At 53.4% G+C, this 22662-nt stretch overlaps 1 protein-coding gene across 1 annotated transcript in view; it reads left to right on the forward strand.

The window, feature by feature from the left end:
* The window catches only part of SAP30BP (SAP30 binding protein), a 30224-nt gene that overhangs the window by 522 nt on the left and 7040 nt on the right, over positions 1–22662 (forward strand). The window contains exons 2-4 of the mRNA XM_037493874.2: positions 1653–1759; positions 3961–4008; positions 19512–19554. Of these exons, the coding sequence (XP_037349771.1) occupies positions 1653–1759; positions 3961–4008; positions 19512–19554 (198 nt within the window). The remainder of the gene's footprint in view (positions 1–1652; positions 1760–3960; positions 4009–19511; positions 19555–22662) is intronic.

A 22662-nucleotide genomic window follows, 5' to 3' on the forward strand; every position in this document is an offset into this window, starting at 1 on the left:
TAAGAATGGACAGACCCCTTCCTCGTCTCGTTTATTCTGCCGAGTCTTACTAGAAGTCTCCGTGCTGTGCTGACGGACGGATGAAGGATGCTCACTGAACCTCTGCCTGTTCCCTCCAGGCGCGTTTGATGGGAGGGTGGGGGAGCGATGAGTAAAACGTACGCGGAGGTGATAAAGGTTGTGTCTTGTTCCATGTATACCTTTTAATTAGGATTGTGCCCTAGACGCATCTTGGAACTTTAAAAAATACAGTTAGCTCGACTCCACAGCCAGAGAGTCTGTGTATCTGGAATAGGATATGGACGTTTTGTGAGCTTTTTAAGGCTCCTCCGTGGTTCCATTACTTTTTTATTTTATTTTTTTTAAAAGATTTATTTATTTATTTATTTATTTATTTATTTATTTATACATGCACTGGGTACAGTCAGAAGCGCGGGAGGGTGAGAGAATTCACCAGAGCCAGAGCGGGGAGCAGAGCAGGCAGGACTGAAGTACACTGCTGAGGGGAGCAGCGGGCGGCAGGAGAGGTCTGCGCGCCATGTGGGACCCTCCTCCGGTGGCCGGGGAGCAGCCGGGGATCGAACCGGCGCCGCAGAGGCCGCGGGCAGCTTCGCAAGCCAGCGCTCAACCGCTGCGCCACCAGGGAGGTCCTACTTTTTTATTTTTAAAGATTCATTTATTTGTGCCTACCCGAGCTGGGGTACAGGCCAGAGATGCAGGGGGTGAGAGGATTCACCAGAGACAGAGTGGGGGAATAGAACAGGCAGACTGACTGAAATACACTGCTGAGGGGAGCAGCGGGTGAGACAGGAGAGGTCTGCTTCGCCATGTGGGTAGCTCCCTAGCTGGCGGGGGATCGAACTCGTGCTACAGAGGCTGCATATTGCTTCATAGTGCAGTGCTTAACCCCTTACGCCACCAGGGAGGCCCCTGCATTATTTTTTTAGTTGTTCCAGCTGGTCAGTGACAGTGTTGTCTTAGATTGAGAATCACAATGTCAGGAAATGGGAACAGATTTCTTCAGGACCATGGCGAGACATCAAGTTACCTAGTATCTGGGCCTTAGTTCCCTCATCTGGAAAATGCAAGGGGTTGGATTAGGTGAATTACTCTGTTTTGTTTGTTCTCTTCCCATCTGGAGGTTCCCTCATGGGAACCCCACCAGATGATAGTTTATTTTAAACTTACAGAAGGATTTCATTTCTCAAGGAGGTGTGATTGGGAACCCTTCAGAGGGAGCCCCTGCTCAAGGCCCTGTTCCTAGAAGAGGACACCCAAAATGAGGAAGACAGTCCTTGTCTTGTAGAAGACGAGTTTGCCATGCCCTGTGATGCAGGTAGCGATGTGCGTGTAGAAAGCCGTGTTCAGACAACCGTGCTGTAATGGTGTTGAGAAAGGATGGCTTTGGTTGCCATCGCTAGATTGGAAGCATTAAAAGAGAATTTTGTACTTGCTTTTTTTCCTTTTATTGCCTATTCTTTCAATGACTTCATCCACTGGATTGTGGCCTTCCCCAAGACAGAATCTGGGTCTCTGGTCACGTCCATGAGATTGAGATTGCCCTTTCGTTTTCAGAGATTCAGACCTGCAAATAACTGAAAAGTTTTCTTGCATTTCCCCCTCATTCCTAATCCTTCTTTCCTCTGTTTCAGAGGAGAAAGGTGGACTGGTATCTGAAGCCTATGGAGAAGATGACTTTTCTCGCCTTGGGGGTGATGAAGATGGTTATGAGGAAGAGGATGAGAACAGCAAACAGTCGGTAAGGGAATAATCTGTTCCCAGATCCAGAGGTACCCAAAGCAGTATTTCATTTGTCAGAAACTTTTTGACCTGCACCTACAGTGTTCTGTTTCCTTCCTGCCCGCGCCGCCCCCCCCCCCTTTTGTTTTATCTTGGTTGAGAAAACTGGGTTGGATATCACTAGTTCTATTTGAAAACTAAATTCGTTTTCACCTACCTGGACTATTGTGTATTAACCTTTGTTTTTTCATTTTGTTTTGTTTTGTATTAGCCTTTGAAGTGAAATTTGGGGCAAAAGATGGTGGATTTATTTTTTTAATCCCAGGTATCAATGGGTGTTTTAGGTCCATTTTCCCTGTTTTGCTACTTTATTCCTTTTGTAACAGTGAAAGGTCCGAATCAGTATCATTTTTTTCTGCAATCAGTTCTGCTAGTTTTAAACTTGGTTGGGATGCATTCAAATCTTTATATAGTAAAATCAATATAGTAAAAAGGTTATAAAGGACAATTATTTTGTCTTCGCTTGTGATTTATTTTTCTTAAGCTTCTTTATAGTTTACTGGGCACTTTTATCAGAGTGCTCTTCGCTCTTGACCACAGCTCTTGCTGGAAGTTTAGTACGTGCTGGCAAACAGAGAAAAGAGAACTTGTGTTTTCATCGACAAGGAAGACTTTAGATACAAAGTCACCTTGGCATCATGAGTCAGAATTTTTAAATTTGGGAGAAGAAACAAGGGTTCAGGCTCAGGCTTAGCACAAAGGCAAAGTTGAGTCAAGATCTAGAAACTGATTATTTAGCAGCAACTTTATTGACACTCCATATATTTTATGATTTGTTTGAATTTTTATTGCACGTAAACATTAGCATTAGCATATTTTCAAATTAAACGAAATTGTGTTTGTGTTTTATGCTCTTTGGGGAGAAATTTTCATGTCCTTAGCCCTACCACTAATGCTCATCATTCAGAATTTTTAGAGAAATTTTAGAGAAACTTTGCGAGTTGTTTTCTTTTCCTGACTTTCTTAAGCCCATACATGCTGGCTTGACAACATCACCATTTCCTCCCATACGTTTGCATGATGTGTGTCTTTAAAGTGGCCCATGTTTGTTTTGCTTAGAATTTTCATCGTTTTAGTCAAATGCTCTCATCGCCTCCCAATGTAGGCTTTCTAAAATGGACTGTGTTTGGCTGAGCTGCATAGCTGATTATCTCGCATCGTTGGCTCTGTTTTAAGGAGATTCTGCAGAGTGCTTTGGAAGCTTTTGACTCACCAGCACCTTGCAGGACAGTTAAATCTCAAATCATCAGTCTGTTTCAGGCATCTCGGGTGATGATAATATATTCACACCTGGAGTGCTAGTTAATATTTGGGTTAAAGAATAGCTTGACTGAAAAAAGACAACTTCGAATGAAACTTAATTGTTTCAAGACCCCAATGCATCGGCGTGTCCTGAGTAGTGGAAGGACACCGGTATAGCTGTCTGATAGCGTAGCTGATCTTGACCTTTGTTAGCATTCAGCCGGGGGTGACTAGCTATGTGAGGCCGGTGCACACTCTAGAGGTTGCCTTTGTGTCAAGCCACTTGGATGAGGAGCAAGGCTACATAGAATGGGCGGGGGCAGTGCTGTGAGAGCTTGCGTGGAGGCAGGACACAGTCAGCTGGGACCCAGGAAAGGGTCTCAGTTGCCCTTCAGTCCTGCTTGGCCTGGGTCATTTGACACCTACCTTGCTGCTGCCCATGTTGGTGCAGGTGCTGCTGGGACGAAGTTCTGGGGTGTAGTTAGTTGTGTGCGGGTGATGGTGAATGGTGTCAAAAAGATTGTAGGTCTGGGTTACATGTGCTTGTATGAAAGGAAAAAAAGGTTCACATTCGTGGTTTTAAATAATTGACATTCACTGGAAACACCGATGTGCTGTTATATAGGGCCTGGCCTTATTTTTATGTATGTGACTTTGATCTCAGGCACTTTCATTGATGCGCACTCCGCCCTGCTGGATCCCCTGTGGAATTCGAGCTTCTGATCCCCCCCACACACTCCTCTTCACCCCTCAACATCCCCTTTTCCGCCACTTTCTCTCATTCTAGATCAGATGGTAGGGGAGGGGTTCTTACTGGATGATCCAGGCTGGGTAAATTTGCTCTCACCTCTAGTTACACACGTGAGAACCCTCTGACCACTCCTTTAAACTTAACCCTCTAAATGCTTTGTCTTGTAGGAAGATGATGATTCAGAGACGGAAAAACCTGAGGCTGATGACCAAAAGGTATGGTGATTGGTGGGGAGGGAGTGGCCTGGATGCGAGCAAGGCATTTTAATGTGATGGCTCAGTCCATGTGTCTGGTGAGCTCTGCCCACCTAACACATTGGACAACTGTGTGTCCATTTTCTGGGATGAAACCAGCTCTAGAAAGAGCCTGTAGGCTCCCTGGAATGGGAAGTCCTGGGGCTGAGTGGCAGCCAGGTGACCTAGGCTGTGCATCTAGGTGGACTTTGTGGAGTCACTGCCCTTGTGGGTGGGCAAGATGTGGAGATATTTCTAGAATTGAAAGCCATAAGGCCTGCCTTGTGTGCACTAAGGGTCTCTTTAGTCATCTAGAAGGGCCCTATGAGTGGCAAAGTGGGGCCTCCACCAGCTATGGGGGTGCTGCACCCAATCTGGGTTTTCCTTTAAACGTGGTCTTTTTTGAAACAACATGACCGTTTCTTCTATTTCCATCCCTGGAACAGTGAGAGAAGTTAGTGTTTCTAGTCCCACAGCTGTCAGGATGGAGGTTCTGACCTGCGTTGGGTGGGCCTGCTGTGCTGGGTGCGGACATTCACCATGTGTGCCTGTGAGGAAGCGTCCTCGGGCAGACTCCAAGCAGGCCAGGCCCAGGGAAGAGGGACTAAGTTCTGTGATAAAATACTGCTTTGAAACCAGCTGAAGCCCTCAAGAATTAGGAAGATTCTAGTACATTTAAGGAAATGACAGCCAGGGGGCTCCCTGGTGGTGCAAGGGGTTAAGCACCACACTGTGAAGCAATCCACAGCCTCTGCAGCGCGAGTTCGATCCCCAGCCGGCCAGGGAGCAACCCACATGACACAGCAGACCTCTCCTGTCTCGCCCACTGGTCCCCTCAGCAGTGTATTTCAGTCAGTCTACCTGTTCTGCTCCCCACTCTGTCTCTGGTGAATCCTCTCACCGCCCACCCACCCCTAGCCCTGCATCTCTGGCCTCTACCCCAGCTCTTGTATGCATAAATAAATGTTTAAAAAAAAAGAAAGAAAGAAAGAAAGAAAATGACAGCCAATTAAATTCAAAAACAGTAGTCATGAACAGCATGAGCTATTCCAGTTTGGAACAAGTCAGACTCTGTGGCTGTATAAACCTGTGTGCGGCCACAGGGTAACCCCGGAGAGGCCATGGGTGATGCAGGCATGATACATCTGTCTTTTTCAAGTAGGAAAGTTTTAGTGCCAGCATGCGGGAGAAAGGAAAACGATGAACTCTGGGAATGGTGAGTGTAAGTTCCTTTCTGTGCCAAGTGAGACCATGAGCTTAAGAACCTGTCCAGGCCTTGCCAACAGGAGGCGCATCTCTGGCCTGGGTCACTGCTTGGGGTGCGTGAGGAAAATGGTCTATAGTAACAGTGTTCGTTTTCTGTCTTAGTCCTTGGGGTGTGTTGATCTTAGGGCATAAAATAAGCCCCAGGAGCTGCCAAGGGTTGACTCGTCAGTTGTGGAGGGAACGGCCAAGGGTTGACTCGTCAGTTGTGGAGGGAACGGGTGGGAGGCCAGCGCCTCTTTGGTTAGAGCTGCCGGCCTTTGAGCTGGAGCCTCCTGGGGAAGTTGGCTGGAGGACAGGATGTTTGCACTTACCTGTCACCCTCTCAGAATACAGTTGTGTAAAGAGCCAGTCCCCTGGGGGTGACGTTCCCTTATGAAAGAGGAAGAACAGGCCCCTCACACCCCAAAAAAAGGGCAGAAGGGAGAAGTTTATTAGTGCTCAGCCTCCCCCTTCTCGGTCCCACGTGGAGGTTGCAAAGAGGTGGTTTGTCCTGGCTGTGGCTGGCGTGCCTGACTGTACCTCCTTCAGCCACTCGGATTTCAAGTTTGCTTGTGGCGTGAAAGATTTCAGAGAACACTGTCCTTTCCCCCGGGGAACCCTCGGCCCTCAGAGCACAAAGCCCAGCCAACCCTCACGAAACTCCTGGAGTGCGGCTGTAGAGGGCAGACAGAGCTCACCCACTCAGATGTCCTCTAGCCCCCCGGGGCTAGCAGCCGCCCCTCAGGGGGGGGACAGAGAAAGGCCCCGAATCCTTGTGGCATCTGCACCCACCAGAGTTGGTCCCTGGCAGGAGTCCTCTGTGCTCCTGCTCAGTCCTCGTCCGGGCTTCCACCTCGGCCCCTTGCTGCCCTGGAGCTCATCTGGCACGTGTGAGTTCTACATCAGTTGACAGTTTGCAGTAATTTTGTATCCTTAGCCCTTCACTTTGGATACTTCTGCCTAAATTGTGCAGTTTCTACCAAGGCCGTCCCTGGAGAGGGCCCTCAGTGGCCCCGGGTTCACCTCCTTGCGAACGGGTCCCTGTCACGACAGTCTCCTCCACGAGGTGGCGCCCTCCTGCCCTGGCGCTTTGAAGACCTGCTTTGCGTCCTCTGGCTCCAGCCACGCGCAGGACCGTTTGGTTTCTTTATACAGTGGAAGTTTGAGGCTCCCAAAGAGCTTCTCTTCCTGTAGATTTTACCTATTGATAGTTTCTGTGTTAGAAGCTGAGCAAAAGCTGAGAAAAAATACTGAATATTTAAGAAAGTAAACTCATTGCATGTTGACACAAATCCCATTTTTATGAAAAATAACTGTAGCTGAAGCCAAAAAACAAAAAAAGTGCTGTAAGTCATTGTTCAGCCTATTTACAAGTCTCAACATCACTCAGGGGCACCGTGGTGCTTGGGCCAGCGTGTCACACCTGCCCGCTCTCATCACAGCCTGCAGAGAGAAGTTACAGCCCGGGGGTGGCCTTTTTTTCCCCCGAAGATTTGTTTATTTATGCATACAAGAACTAGGGTGCAGGGGCCTCCCCGGTGGCACAGCGGTTGAGCGCTGGGTTGCAAAGCTGCCCGCAGCCTCTGTGGCGCCAGTTCGATCCCCGGCTGCTCCCCGGACACTGGAGGAGGGTCCCACATGGTGCGCAGACCTCTCCTGCCGCCCGCTGTTCCCCTCAGCAGTGTACTTCGGTCCTTCTGCCTGCTCTGCTCCCCGCTCTGGCTCTGGTGAATTCTCTCACCCTCCCGCGCTTCTGACTGTACCCAGTGCTTGTATAAACAAAACAAACAAACAAACAAATAAATAAATAAGTAAAAACATGCGTCTATATAAAAAAAGAAAAAAAAAGAACTAGGGTGCAGGCTAGAGGTGCGGAGGGTGAGAGAATTCATCAGAGACAGAGTGGGGAGCAGAACAAGTGGATTTACTGGAATACACTGCTGGAGGGATCCGCAGGGAGACAGGAGAGATCTGTGTCATGTGGGTCAGCTCCCTGGCTGGGAATCGAACTCAGGATGCAGTGGCTGGCAATAGCTTGAAAACACTGTGTCTTTAACCCCTGCACCACCAGGGAGGCCCCCCTCTTTTTTTTTTTTTTAAACTAAGAGCATACCACAATTTATTTAAAGCCTCCTCCTTGGCTTGGTTCCCACTATTACTACTGTGCAAACCAGCCAGTATTTTGTGCTATTAGCCTTCGTTTTGGATACTTCTGCCTAAATTATTTCTATCACAACCTGTCCCTGCAGAGGGCCCTCAGCAGTGGCCTCCGTTTACCCACGTAAAACCCCTTGCAGACTCGCAGGGTTCACCTGTCAATTTTCAGAACCATAGTCCTTCCCAAACAGAAACCTTGGGTCGATCATATTAGCCTGTCGTTTGCTAACTTGTCACTGAGCTGCAAGTGTCATTAAGCTGGTGGCCTCACAGGCTCTTGAGCTGCATTGAGGGCAGAGTATCCAGAGTTAGGTGAGATGCCCATCGAGGCGGGAAAAGTTTGTGGATCTGGAAACCAGGTTTGATGTGCAACTCCCTTGGGGGGAAGGCCTTTCACCTTGGCGGTTGGCATCTGGGAAGTGGGTGTCCTGGTGAAAACTACCCCGTTTGTTTTGTGAGACATCTCTAAGGAGGCATAACAGAGTGCTCGGCCTAGTGAGCTTAAGCACGCCTGTTCTGGAGCGTTGGTGGCATCACCTCCGCAGCTGGTGCTCCTCTGCTGGCTTGCCAGGCTGTCACCCACCTGGGGGATGGGGGCTGTTCGGCTCTCAGGAGAGGAGGCATGCAGGGGAAGGAAGGACCCACTAGAGTAGATCTGTCTGGTGTTGAGAGGCAGGGGGGCGGAGGGGGGGAGGGAGGAGATAGTCTGGTGTGGAAGGCCTAGAGTTGCAGGGAGGACATTTGCTTTCACATCATGAAGCACTTTCTGTCATCTCTGCCCCAAAGTTTGTTGAGCTGACTCGAAGGATAGTGAGCTCCATGTTTCCAAACTTTTCAGATAAGTTTTTTTTTTTATTATTTATGCATATAAGAGCTAGGATACAGGCCAGGAGTATAGGGAGTGAGAGGATTCACCAGAGACAGAGTGGGGAGCAGAACAGGTAGATCTGCTGAAATATACTGCTGAGCGGAGCAGCGGGCGAGGCAGGAGAGGTCTGCTGCGCCATGTGGGTAGCTTCCTGGCCAGGAATCGAACTCATGCTTCAGTGGCCACAGACATCTTCATAAGCTACCTCTTAACCCCTTGCTCCACCAAGGAGCAAGTTTTAAGATAAGTTTTAAGGAGTTATTTGACAAGAGTGTCCTAAAAGAAATGGGTGGGGGCTTGCACTGAACTCCCACGGGGCTCCCTGGGAACGGGCATGGCATTGTGGATAAGCAGAGTTGAGTCTTCTCCAGCCTTTTTTTTCTGCTGACTGTAGGAGGTATAAGCTTTGAGCACAGGGCTGCAAGATGACTTCCTTCTAGCACGCTGGTATTGGGGTTATCTGTGGGTGCAAAGTCCGCGTCAGAGTGTAAGCCATGATAACTCCAGACCCAGCTCTGTTGGAGAACCTTTGATCCTGATCCATCTGCTGGGGTGGCAGACATAGCCTCTGGGGTTGCTGCATTTGCCCTGAACCAGATCTAGAAAAGGCTTCCTCCGGAAATGCCTCAGGGCCATCTCATCTGCTCTGACTGGCTTTCTGGTCCGCCCCCCCCCACCAGCGGGCCAGCTCAGATGTTCTGATACTGAACGGGAGGCGGCACTGCTGTCCCAGCCAAGTCCGGAGAGGCAAGGGAGAAGCAGCGGGCCTCTGCCAGCTCCCCCTGGGGGGACGGGGGTGCCGCGGGCTCAAGTGTTTCCTCCATCTGTTTGCCCTCGGCTGGCGGCTGCCCTGGCCACCCCTCTCCTTTGTCCATTTTACCTTGGTTGCCCTGGAATGTTTTCCCTTGTTTATTTTTTTCCCCACTCCCACAGTTCCTGTGCATGGAACTCTTTCCACATCTCTGGGCCTGCCCCGCCCTTCCTTTGAAACGCACAGAACACAGGCCCCGCGACCCAGAGAGGGAACTGGAGCCGCCTGCAGGCTGGCCAGGAGGGCCGGCCTCCCTGGGGTGCTGTGCTCTGGCCAGAATCCTCCTGACCCTGGGAGCAAACATCTGTCAAAACAAAGTCGTGTCCCTGGATCACGGAGGTGGCATCGGGTGGGGAAAAAAATTGCTCCAGCATTTTTTTAAAAGGCGTGTAAAACCAGGTTAAAGTAAAAGAAAACATGTTTGAAAAAATCTTCAAGCCCAAAAGTAGTGCAGAAATGTGGGGGTTACTCCTTGGAAGTGGTGTGGGAGCCGGGGGGTCAGAAGCCCTGGGTGGGTCCTAACTTGACTCCCCTCCGGCACAGGGCCACAGGCATGCACTCGCCCCACGCTCATCTCTGAAGTCAGGCGTGGAGGCCTCTGGCCTGCGTGTGTGCGTGTGGACGTGGTCTTCCCGGCGAAGTGCAGTCGCTGGTGGAGCTCGGCCTTCTCAGCAAAGCCAGTCTGCTCCTATGTCTTCATCCTCCGGCGCAGAAATTGCCCCTTTTCTCAGATTGTGGCACCTTTGGTGTCTCAGTTTTTCAGAGCTCCTTGGCCCAAAGACATAGTGATCAGTGCCGTTTTTTACGTCATTAGCACCAGTGAGCTCGTGGTCCTCAACTCGCTAGATGCTTTAAAAAAACAACATGGACGTTTGTGTGTGTGTAACATGTCAAGCAGCGTTGTTTCCCTTGCAGTGTTTGAATATGACATCTTTGTGGGTGCCGCGGCACTCTGGGCTGCCTCGACGGTCATTTTGGGAACGGCAGCCATAGCTTGTCTTGGAGTTCTAGAATGGTGGGCTCAGGAAACTCCTCCTTTGCCCTCCCCTGCAGGCCTGGCTCTGCTGGGTAGCCAGGGCTCCACCTCCAGCGCCCGAGACACCCTCTGCCTCCCCTGGAAAGGGGATTGTCCAGGGTGAGTGCGTCATTCACTGTCTCAGCATCTAAGTGGGGGGCTGGCGCCGGACAGAACTGCGCCAAGAACCCCCTCACTCCCTCTCCTCCCGGCCCCTGCCCCAACCCCTCCCTTATCATTGATCTTTTCAAGTATCATAACCAAAGACCCACCGACTGCAGGCTGCCCCCCAGCTTGTCCCCAGGACTTTGGTGTTGGCTACTGACTTAGGGAGGCCTTCCTGGAGCCCGCAGCGTGGGTATGTGGGAACCCTCGGGGCTGAAATACTCTTTTTTTTTTTTTTTTAAAAAAAAGATTTATTTATTTATTTATACAAGCACTGGGTACAGTCAGAAGCACGGGAGGGTGAGAGAATTCACCAGAGCCAGAGCGGGAAACAGAACAGGCAGACTGACCATACACTATTGAGGGGAGCAGCGGGCGGCAGGAGAGGTCTGTGCGCCATGTGGGACCCTTGCCCGGCGGCCGGGGATCGAACCGGCGCTACAGAGGCTTGCAGGCAGCGTTGCAGCCCAGCGCTCAACCGCTGTGCCACAGGGAGGCCCCTAAAGTCCTCTTTTGACCACAAAGAGAAGAGACTCCCCAGGTGCCAGCTCCCATGGGATCCCTGCAGAGCGGACGTTTGTCCTATGGGGCCTCGAGTGTGTTCCCTGTGCCTCCAGGAAGCTAACACCGAGAGGGAGCGTGAGCTTCTTTCCCGCAGGCAGCGGAGGGGCTGTTTGTCCTAAAGGGTTCTGGGGAGGCCGGGTCGTGGGGTGTGGCCTGGGAACTGGGAGTCATGGCAGCCTTGGGGCATGGGTCACCCTTGTACCTGCCCAGTGGCGCGTTCTCCTGAGTTTCTCTCTAGGGTGGGGCATCAGGGGGTCACTCAGCGCTTCACTTTAACTGGGGGGCCTTTGACATGGGGCCTTCCTGGACTTGCTTCCCTGGTGGTTCTATCACGTTTTGGTTGTCAAATCGCAAGATAACTGTTAGTGCAGCCAGGTAGTCGCCTGGTTGTCGTCCCTGTGCCGCGTGCACCTTACCTTACGCCTGTTTCATTATAGCCAGAGGAGGTCGCCCAGCTCCACACTCTGCAGCAACCCCTTTCACCCTTTTCTCTCCGCTGTTGCTCAGTGGGATCATGGGTGTATTTTGCCCCCTGTTTTGTTCCCATCGACATCCTGAGCCTCCCGGTATCGCTGTGATCTGCTGTAATAGCGGGGCGCAAATGAGTGATCAAAAGTGAAACACTTGGGGATTATATCACATGCGGGTTATAGCTCAGCGGAGACATTTTTAAGAAAATTTTTTTTTAATTTTCCTAATACCTCCGGATAGGTTTTTTGTCTTTTGTTTTTTTAAGCCCAAGATCCATCCACCTTTGTTCCACGCTGATGCTCATTATTGGCCATACTTTCACATTGCTTCCCTCAGGCCCTCGCTCATTTTCCTCAGCTAGCCCAAATAAAATCCAGAATTAGTGTATTTCAGTAGCACAACCTGAGTATATTTTTATAGTTGTTGTTGAATAAAATGCAGTGCTGGTGACTTCTTCCGTGAGAGTCTCCGGTGGGTCAGGAGATTTGTTCTCTGAAACTCCACTTGCTCCAGTTGTCATTGGAAGGCCACGTGATTGCAGACCCAGTGAGAGAGGAGGACCCTGGAGGCTTCAGGTTTGGTGGCCTCTCTCGCTGGGTGCCCAGGAAGTCTAGGCTCAGGGCAGGGCCAGCACCTACATCTCTGATTAAGTGGGCAGGACCAGCCCTTCCTGCAATCAGTTCAGAGTTACTCACAGGCACCACAACCCTCGAGCTGCTTCCTGAGATCCTCAGGGCTGGAAGGTGGGAAATCTGCCTCTTCCTCTTAAGCCAAAGGCTTAAACCCGCTCTGCTGTGACCTGCTGCCGCATCATTCCTGGAGAGGTTTCCTTTTTGGCCCTTGATCTTGGCTGAGCCAGTGGTGAACACAACGGCTTCAGAGACACCATTACTGTTGGCTGCCTCCTGGTCTCAAGGGAGGCGGGGAGGGCTGGGAAGTGCTGTGACTGAGTGCTGGAGTCAGGTAGGCTGGGCTTGAATGCCGGCAAGAAGTTGCTTCATTGTATTGTGCCTCAGTTTACTCTTATGTAAAACAAATAGTAAATAGTAATGTCTGCTTTGTGGGGTTATCGTAACCCCTGAGTTGTGCATGTCACCTTCTGGTAAGGTCTGTGTTTAAGATGTAGGAAGGAGAATATAGATTTGGTGGCTCCAACTTGGTGGTATTATCCTCCCTGCCCCAGATTCCCTCCCCCCGCCCCCAACTCCATGACGCTGTGAGTGCTGGCCAGGAGAGAGGGTGGACGTGTCACTCACCTACGACCAGAGAAGGAAATGGTCCTTGACCGTTGCTAGCTTGTGAGTCACCCACGCGTGATTTCTCACTTGAAGTCATAACGTGGCCGTGGAGTGTGCCTGCACCTTCCTAGCATTTGACACATCCTTGCTCTCGCCACCGTGAGTGGCCAAGTGGCTTTCTGTAGGCCTGGTCCTTAACAAGTGAGAGACACCGCGTTCGTCGTGTTGGGGTATACAAGTCTGACTGGGTGGTGACTCGATCTGAGAGCAGGCATGAGGACAGGGACGGAGCAGGCCGTGGAAGGCGCTCTTAGCTTGTCTGGAGTAAAAGAGACCCAGCGAGGTCCTCTGTCCGGCCACCATCCCAAGAAGGCCTGGCTCCCTCCCGCGCCCAACGCTGCAGAACGTTGGGTACCTCTTGTGAGCGGGGCTTCCTCTGACCCCACCTCAGCTCACCCCATAGACTGCTCCAAGTCAGCCAGCTCCTGAAGCCCCGCCGCCCCTGTGTGGCGCTGCACACCCCGTCCACCCACCCAGCGGCCATGCAGGCCCCAACATATTTCCTTCCCCTCAGGCCCAGATGCCGCAGATTACTAGCTGAGGTGTGGTTGGGCGCCTCCTCCCCCAGTTGGGATTTATCTTTTTGAAATTACATGATGCAGAGAGCAGGCTGCCTGTCCTGGCGGCCCGCGGCCCCACCTCCTTCTGTGTTTTGAGCCGTGTCCCTTGAAATGCCGCCGTGCTATTTCCGGGGTTGGTGGGAGTTTGCTCTTCTGGAGTTAGGTAGATTTTCCTCAGTGGTGCCTTGAAGCTCCTGACATCCCTCTGGCCCTATAGATAATGAACTGCTCCCCTGTGAGTGTGGAGATGTTGTCCACTTTGCTTTTCCACACTCCAGGCTCTTCAGTACCTCGCCTCTGTTTGCCCAGGAGGTTATTCTGACACCTCAGCCGGGCAGCTGTCCTCCATGGGAAACCATAAGGAAGAGGCTCAGCCTGGCCCCGCCCCTGAGGGCTTGACTCAGCCTCTGCGTGAGGTCACCCCTGCACCCAGACGGCGCAGCCCTCCCAACGCCCTGGAGGTGAGAGCGAGAGAGAAGTGGCCCCTCTGAGCATCTTCCGAGACTTTCAAGACACTCAGAGTCTCTGGTGTCTGAATCCAGTCTGAGCTTGTACCTGGAGCCTCAGATAACAAATGTCTCCCCTTGGAAGTGGCTCCCGGCCAGGGCCTCGCACTTCCCTTAGTCTGGTTGGTTCTGTGCAATAGCGCCAGCGCCTGCTGTGCAGTGCTGTGTTGCCTCTGGTGGCAGATTTTTCAGATTGAGAGACTGTTCCTTCTCCGCCTCCCTGCCTTTTCTTCCTGGACAAGGCCCTTCCTGGCGGGTTTAATTTGTCTCTGCTCATGCCCACTTAACCCTTACCTGTAGAAACCACCTCTACTGGGGGAGCTGAGCCTCCCAGGGGTGAGCAGGGAGCAACGGGGAGACCACTGCATCCACGGCGCCCCCACCCCCGCCGCGTCCGCCCTGTGTCTGCTGCGTGTCTCCGTCGGCAGTGGCCTGGTCACCTGCAGGATGCAGCCGAAGGAAACGCGCTGGTGACAGGCTTCCTCCAGGGCTCTCCTGGGTGTGCCGGCGACACAGCCTGAGCCAGAGCGGTGCCAAGGGGCTGTCCCCACAGGGCAGCGGGTTCACCGACTTAGCCTGAGCCCTGGGGTAACTGCCAGCTCTCAGTCCACATCCCTGTGCACGCCTGTCAAAGCACAGTCATAGTCTGAGGCTTGGAGATCTGACAGAAGTCCCAGAACTGCTGCTTTCTTGACAACCTGAAGTGACAGATGCATCTCAGAAAACCTCAAGGGGGCTTCGTAGGGCACAACAGCTCCACAGCTGAGAATGAAGTGAGATCTTCGTTGAAGGAAACCTCAGTTGATTCCCCTCGATTGAATTTTGTTCCTGTTCCTCCCCAGAGCTTGGCCCGTGGCCTGGTACATAACAAATGCTCAGTAAATTATTTGTGTGATAAATATATGATTTAATAGCCAGTAACTCTGTTTGAGGATTAGGAACAGCAAGCTGTGGGGTAAGAAAGGCAAAGAACTGGATTATAGGTTTATTTCAGGTCAGTTCCAGACCAACCCCTTAATTAGTTCCTCTTCTGCCTAGTGACAGGACTCCACACTGAAACTGACCTTGAACAAGTTTGAGGCCTGGGGCTTAGAGCACCCAGCAGAGGTAGCTGTGAAACCCTTAACTGGGCTGAAGTAGAAAGGAGAGTGGGGGGTGGGGGAGAGCACAGAGCAGGACTCTGAAGTCTGCCTGGGGCTTAGTAGGCAGCAATGGGGAGGGGTGGCCCAAGGCCAAGGGCTGGGCCAGGGCCCACGAGCAGAGGCCGAGGGGAGGTGAGGCTGAAAGGGTCAGCAGGGGATCCCCCAGGGCCTCGGGCCACAGTGATGCTAACTTTCCTGTGGGTGCTCCAGCCAGGAGGTGAGATTTTATTTGGACTCTGACTACTGAATGTACGGTTCGGAAGGCATTGTTCTGCTAACTGACTCCCTGCTGGCTGCCACCTACTCTTAAAATGCAAGATTACGTCATCCAGCAGAAAACAGCAAACAGCGTCTGGAGTATTCTCCCCCACCTCCTGGCAGTGCGGAGAGGCTGCCCTTTGCCCCCCCCCCCCCCCAATCAGAATGCTTTCTCTGTGCCTAATGTACCCAGAGTGGGGGAGAAAGAGCCACTTTTAGATTTGGCAGAACCAGCTGCAAGGGGGGAGCAGGGAGGGGGGCCTTGTTGCAGCTCAGTGGGAGAGTGGACCTTGAAACATGCTTGAGGGGCTGGTTCCAGGAAGGGTTGAGGAAGCATTGTTGGCTGTAAATAAATCTCTATTCTCTCAACCAAGACCTGGTACTTCTTCGGAGTAAACCCTCCCAGCTCAGATGGCAGTTTAGCCCGCTTCCCGGAGCCTTATCTGACTTCCTTCCTCTGTTCCTGTCTCTTCGGCCATTCTGTAGGGCCAGCCACCTTCCAGGCTCTGTCCCTGAGCGTGAGGCCCCTGTTGGGCACTTGTATTCCTGCAAGTCTCAGGTGTAATTGCTTAAGGAACCCAAGCTGGCAAGTTCCGATCCCTCCTCTCCAGGATGCCCCTGCCTGGTGCCCTGCTCAGTGGGCCTTGGCCTCAGCGGAGGCCTGGGGAGGTTGGAGGGGTGCAGTAGGGAGAGGGGCCTTGCCAGAGCTTGGCTTCTCTGACCAGCTCAGCCTGCTCCCTTTCCCATCTTCTCACTCAGCTTTTTTGAGAAGCAGGTTTTGTTTTGTTTTGTTTTGTTTTGTTTTCCCTTGTGTCTTAATTGGACTTGAACTGCAGGGTGTGAGAGATCGGACTTTTCTGCTCTTATCTTGGCTGCTCTTCGTCTCCTCAGGCAGAAGTCTTGTTCTCACCTTCCTGGTGAAACTCCTTTGCCTGCTTGTGTCCAAGGGGCGTGTGCTCACGGCTGGGCCTGGGGACTGATCCTGCCTCTGCTGATGGCTGACGCAGACAGACCTCTGCCTCCTGGCTCTCTGCTCAGTTCATCGCTTTGACCAACTGAGAATATCCACCTGGAGGCCGCGCCGGCTCCGTGCAAGTCAGGACAGGTGTCCCCACGCATGCCAAAGCAGTGCTTTGGAGGAGAAAAGGAACAGCGGTTTCTTGTTGCTCTTTACTTGTGAAAAAGGAAGAAGCAAGCCAAAAAAGGGGGAAACTAAAAGGATTACTAACTGCCAGTCTCCCCACCCCCCTCCCACCCCCGCTGCATTAAGGACATGGCGAGAATCCTTCCCTGTACCAGGTTTTGTAAAACCGGTTTCCTGAACTGCTGGTAGCTTCGTCATGTGTCTCTTCTATCTCCTTCATTTTGTCCTCTTTAAACACTTTGATCAAGAGTTTTATCTGACATGGCGGCTGCCTTCCAAGATAACCATCAGGCGCTGCTTCATTCTCCTACCGAGTTCCTGGTGCCTGCGGGGTGACTGTCAGAGGCCCCTCGGGGTCTCCACTTGCAGCCCCTGCTTCCCGTCCTCCTGAGGCCGCTTTCATTTGATGAAACTTACGGTTGGCGTGGGGGGGGGGGTCTAAGAAGCATCTTTGGGGTAATCGACACCTTCTGAGTGGTGTCCCCAGTCTCCCGGCCTGCTGAGCTTCCTTCAGCACCTCCAAGTCCTCCCCCAGGTCCACTCTCCGCGCCCTTCTCTGGCGCATAGCTGAACCCCTCTCCCATGCTTGGGGTGGGTTGGGGGTTTGAGCTGCTTTAGGACCCGAAAGAACTGTGGCTGTGCCTTTCTTCTTCAGGCGCAGCTTGGGCCGGGGGCCGGGGGTGGGGTGCTTCTGCAGGCTCCCAGCCACCTGCTTCCAGAGCAAAGAATCACACTCCAGATGTATCCAGGTGTGGCCACCAGGAGGCTTCTCGTTGCTTGATTCTCCGGGGCCTTAGAAGGCCCAGGGGTGCCTGGGACACATGTGGGAGCTCTGAAGAGAGACTCCCAAGTCTTTCCAGGAGACCTTAGGCAAAGTTACATGGTGTGACCTGTGGCGGCTCCTGTATACTTCGGCTAATGGTGTTCTCTCACGGCAGAAGTCTTCCCTGGCTTGGGGCTGGGCCCCTGTCTGTTGCCAGCACCTTGCGCAGAGGGGCTGTGGAGGTAGTGCCCACAGCTGGGAAGCTGGAGTGAGATGTGTTTCTGGAGATGTTTGGTTGGGATTAAGATTGCTCCGTGGGGCTCAGGGTACCCTCAGGCTGCGGGGGGGGGGTGCGCTTGCGCCCTGGAGAGTAGAAGCAGTAGGTGGCAGGTTGATAGGCAGCTACTGTGCTTATTTTTTTTCCCCTTCAATGTGTAAAGATTAACTTGGGGGGAATGGGGAGCCGAGCTAAAAAAAAAAAAGGAAATACTAAAAGAAGGGGGGCTTCCTGTTGGCAATTCTGTGCCATCATCTCCTCCCAGAGACGTGACTGAACAGCCTCCGCTGAGCCCCAAGGACCTTGTGAAATTCGGGAATCCCCGCCCGCCCGCCCTGCCCCTGTGGCCTCTGCTGGGAGCCACAGGGAGGCTCCGCCCGCTACCTTCCCGGGAGCCCCTGGAGTAAACACTGAAGAGACAGGGCCTGCTTGATGACTAACTTCCTGCACCGGGGTGGACAGGGTAGGGCTCTGCGGATCTGCAGCTCCGTCCTCCGCCCTGCAGCTCAGGCCTTGAGCCTCCAGAGGGACTGGCGCGTTGCTGCCTGTGGGGGAAGATCCCATAAGGGTCCCCCCTCTCCCCACCTCAGGAGGGACAGGACTGGCTGGGGGGGCATGCCATGGGCATTTTCCCACAGTTCGTGCCCAGAAAGCTGTCCCCTAGAGGGAGGCTTGAGGGACCTTCTGCGGCCCTGCGTTTTGTTGCTGCCACGCTCTTTGACACGGTGGCTCCTTCAGAGTCCCAGCTACAAAGGCATTGTTGAGGGTCCCCTGGAGACTGGCACTCTCTGTAGCGCCGCTGATGGATGACCAGCCTGAACTTGGCGGGCAGGCCCCCCCCAACACCCCTGACCCCTCTGCAGTAGCCCTGCTGCCTGCTCGGCGGGGGGCGGCTGCTGGAGAGTTGCTAGGCAGCCCCTCCTGCGCGTCCTGCCCACCGGGTCATGAATTGCAGCAGTGTTCAGAGCAGCGAGGGGCTTGGCCTGTCCCTGAACCAGGGAGGACTGTTTGGGAATGGGGCTAAGAATGGCTGCTCTGCTGTCAGCGTGGGCCTGGTGCCCGCGCCTGCCGTCCTGAGACGTTACCCTGGTGTGGCCGGTGTAACTGGCATCCGCGGCGCTGCCCACGGGCATCTCCGGTTGCTGCATTGTCACTGTCTCCTCTCCCTCACCAACCACGGCCTCAGGAAGCGACATCCAACAGCTTCCTGGGAGCGCACCGTCTGCCATGAGTATGTGTGGCACTAGAGACCCTGATCTGACTGTGTTTGAGGGGCTGGGTTCCCCGAGAAGTGGGGGAAATGGACATGTTCTTGCCATTGTACGGTTGGGGCAATGGAAGTGGGGCGAGCCTGCCGCCCCCTGTGGCTGGCTTGGAGAGCGGCTTCCTGCTGGTTTGGGTTGGTGAAGCTCCTCCGAGCAGCGGGGCCCAGAGTGCGTGCGGACCCCGGCTGATTGGCAAGCTTAGCACTCGGGAGTCTGCAGGAGGCTGGGGCCAAAGGGCGCGTGGATGTGGTGGCTGTGAGGAAAACTTTTCTTGTGAGAGGAGCCAGAGAGGGGGCCGCCTCTGTGCTGGGGCCGTTTGGTGCCTGGTTCCCTCACTGATTCAACCTCACGGGTTCCCTGAGCTTCCCCCCTTTGTGCTTAAACGAAAAGTGAGAAAGATCTCCTGGGAGCAGCCAGTCTGGGGTCGACTCTGGGGACTCTCACGTTATAAAGTAGCCACCACTGTACTGGGTGGGGTGGGGTGGGGTGACTGGCCGGCCCTGGGGGAGGGGCCGTGCAGCTGATGGCGGACCGTCATGCTCCTCTGCGCTGGTCAGTCTTGCTCACTGCTGAGGGCCATGGAGAGATCGACCAGGGTCTGGAGCTTCCCTGCTGCTCGGATGAGGAAGAAAAGGAGGATTAGGAGGTTCAGGGGTCCCAGAAAACCCTCCGGGCATCTGCTCACTGTTAGGTTCCTGGCAGCTCCTCGTCTTTCCTCAGAAATCCTGAGTGGTCTCGGTGAAGAGAGGAACTGTGGGTCAGGGGCCCCGGCTTACCTTCTTGTATTTCTGTTTCTTTTTTTTTTTTTTTTTAGGCTTTTGCATTTACTTATTTATTTTAAATATATATTACTTTATTTTTTTATTATTTAAATTTTATTTTTGTATTCCCCTTACAATTACAACCCCCTTATTTTGACCCCAAGCCCTCCTTTCCCCGCCCCCCACCCCCCTGTATTTCTGTTTCTGTCTTACAGGATAACACAGAAGTAGAAAAGCGAGACCCCCAGGAATTAGTTGGTAAGTACCCCAGGGGGGCGCGGGCATGTTTCTGAGACTTGCCCAGAATCAGCTGGCACCACCCTGGCTGGCCACTGCATGAGGCGTCTGCTTCAGGCAAGGCTGCTGTTTCTCTGGAAGCCATTTCTTGTGTTCCCTGTCAGGGCTTCGCATTCCCTGAGGAGTCTGGGGAAGCTGCCCTAGGAGTAGTTCTTCAGGCATTGTGTCCGTGCTGCCTTCCCCGGGCTTGGTGCGTTGGCAGTGTGTGGAGGGACAGTTGAGGCCTTCCACTGGCACTCAACTCCCCCTGTGCCTGGGCCCGCACCCTGTCCTTGTGTGCTTTGTCTCTGGAAGGAACCTTGCAGCCCCAGAGTGTGGGACTCTCTGTGCCTCGGGAGGGCAAAGTGGTAGTTTCTGGAAAGTGGCACACCTGTCAGCCCTGTGCTACAGTAGCTCTTGTCTCTTAACACCCCTTGACATGGAAGTGCCCACCCAAAGCCTGGCCAGGCCATTCCCTGCCAAGGAGACTGGAGCCTGACCAACTCCCTTGCTTGTCTCTGCAGTGGGGTGCCTGTGTGGCGCCCTCTCCTTGGGCAGGTGGCCTGCAGAGCCCGTGGCAGTGCTGGCAGAGAGGGTCAGGGCATGCTTACTTCAGCCCTGGGGACACAGTGCCCTGAGCTCAGCCTGCCAGTGCCACTTCTTGCAGCCTCTGCTGACTGGCCTTTCTCAGGACAGGATCCTCTCACTGGGATCCTGGGAAATCGGCTACTCTTTTCCCGAACTAGAAGGCCCAGAAAAGGATCATTCTGTTTGTCCTCTGAGATTGGGTGGGTAGGACTGACCTCCCAGAGCAGGCCCCCAGTGGGCTCTGCCTTTCTCCTGCCGTCCCTGATGAATAGAGTGAGTCTTTGCAGTCCTTGTGCAAAAGCCAGGGTTTTGCTAAAACCTTCAGTTTGCTCTTTAGAAGATGGCACGTTAGGACACACCAGTGAGCTTTGTGGGCCGGGGAAGCAGAGCACACACTTGCCACAGCCCCTGGCCTCTCGCAAGTGGTGACCAGGGGGGCTGCTTGTGGACTGGAGTCTCGGCCCCCGTCCCTGCTGTTTCCAGCTGGGAGACAGCGCTGTCGCCCGGACATCTTCCCCAAGCAACTGCACCTTTTCTTTCCTTCCACTTTTTGAAAACAGCCCTGCTGAGGTGTAATTTACGTAGACTGGTCCATTTGAAGTGTGTCATGTGGAGCGTCTGACAGACACGTGCGGTCATGCTAACCCCATCACGACATCGATGGCCGAGCATTTCCCACACCGGATACTTCCTGTGTTTTCCCTGCCAAGGGAAAACTGGCACTGCCCCCCCCCCCCTCAGCCTGGGGCACAGTCGTCTCTTTTCTTCACAATAGTTTTGCCTTTTTTAGCATTCCACATAAATCAGGGTTTCTCCACCTCGGCATTACGGACCTGCGAGGCTGCGGAGTTCTCTGGTGCAGGGCCCGTCGTGGGCGTGGTGGGGTGTTGCTGCAGCATTCCTGGTCTCTACCCAAGGGGGCCGGTAACACGCCCCACCCCAGATGTGATCCCAGGCATTGCTGTGAGTGGGGGGTGAGGTAGGCCAGAATTGCCCGCAGTTGAGAACCCCGGGCACAGATGGAGTCAGAAGCTTTGTCTAGGTCGGTCTCTGCACTTGCCATACTCATTTGGAGGGCCATCCACATTGGAACAGGCAGTCTCTCCGCGTTGCTAAGAGTTGCTTCCTTGCGGGGGGTGGGGTACCCCCCACTCTTGCTCTGCACACGCACCCAGGGAGAATGGGGCAGAGCTTTAAGCCACCTCTTTTTTGGTTTTTGGGGTTTTTTTAAAGATTTATTTTATTTATTTATACATACAAGAACTGGGGTGAAGGTGAGACAGGAGGGGTCTGCTGCGCCATGTGGGTTAGCGCCCTGGCCTGGGATCGAACTTAGGCCGCAGTGGCTGGTGATGGTTTGATAACACTGAGACTTTAACCCCTGCACTACCAGGAGGCCTGAAGCCTCCTGGTTTTGACCACTCAAGCCATTGCTCACTGGTTTAGCTTGCAGAGCAGCTTCCCCTTCCCTGGCCGTGGTGGGCAGCCCCTCCGCCTTGCCTGGGCTCCTTTTAGCTCAAGCCTCTGGAGAGGACTCTAGAGTTGCCCCCTAGTGTCAGAAGTGTTTTCAGACGTGTGGGAAATGTCGGGCTGCTTGGAGCAGATGAGACCCACTGTGGCTGCTTAATAGAGCTAAGCGCACATGCCCTGTCGGTGCCTTCCAGGGCCGCCCATGGCTAAGGGGTGGTGAGCCATTGCATTCTCCCTGTCTCTGATGTGCTCAGGACACCCCACGCCTTTTGCTTGTAGCCCACAGCGCCCCTGAGGCTTTCCCTCTCCCACATTGTGAGACTGCTAAGGAGCAGCTGCTCAGACTCCTGCCTGGCAGCTACCAGACCGGCGCTGTTCTCTGACCTGGGCGTGTGCGGGGCTGAGTCACACAGGCCTCCCGGATCCTGAGCACTGCTGCCCTTCCACAGCGCCCCCGGCGCCCGAAGCAGCCACAGACGCTGGCGGCCTCCAGGGGCCCACAGTCACATTTCTTGACGTGTTTGCTGAGAAGGTGGCAGGAGGCTCTGTGTGTGTGTGTGTGGGTCCTTACTCGCCCGGATGGTTACCCTCTCCCAGCGTCGTGCTGGGGCTTCCTCTCCGCTGGGAGAGAGAATCACCAAAAGTTGCCCCTCAGATCTATGGAACAAGTTTCCTCTTGCTTCCTGAGCGTGTCCCCTTTACGGTAGCCCCTGCATCCTTAGGGGGGTATGTTTCTAGACACATACACACACACACACACACACACACACCGGTGGAGGCCTACACACACACACACACACACACACACACACACACACACACACACACACACACACACACACACACACACCGGTGGAGGCCTAGAAGCACAGATTGTCCTTCTCTCCGGATACACCGCGGATTGTCCTGGCATGCAGGCCTGTGACGAGGTTTACTGCATGAATGAAGCCCGGTGAGAGACTGGCAGCGTTAGCCAGTAGTGAAATAAGAGTTAAATGTTCGCAGTAATGTGCTGTCATCAGCCCTGTGGTG

This window comes from Talpa occidentalis, unplaced genomic scaffold (genome assembly GCF_014898055.3).
Source record: "Talpa occidentalis isolate TD23 unplaced genomic scaffold, MPIMG_talOcc4v2.1 talOcc4.7, whole genome shotgun sequence".
NCBI lineage: Eukaryota > Metazoa > Chordata > Mammalia > Eulipotyphla > Talpidae > Talpa > Talpa occidentalis.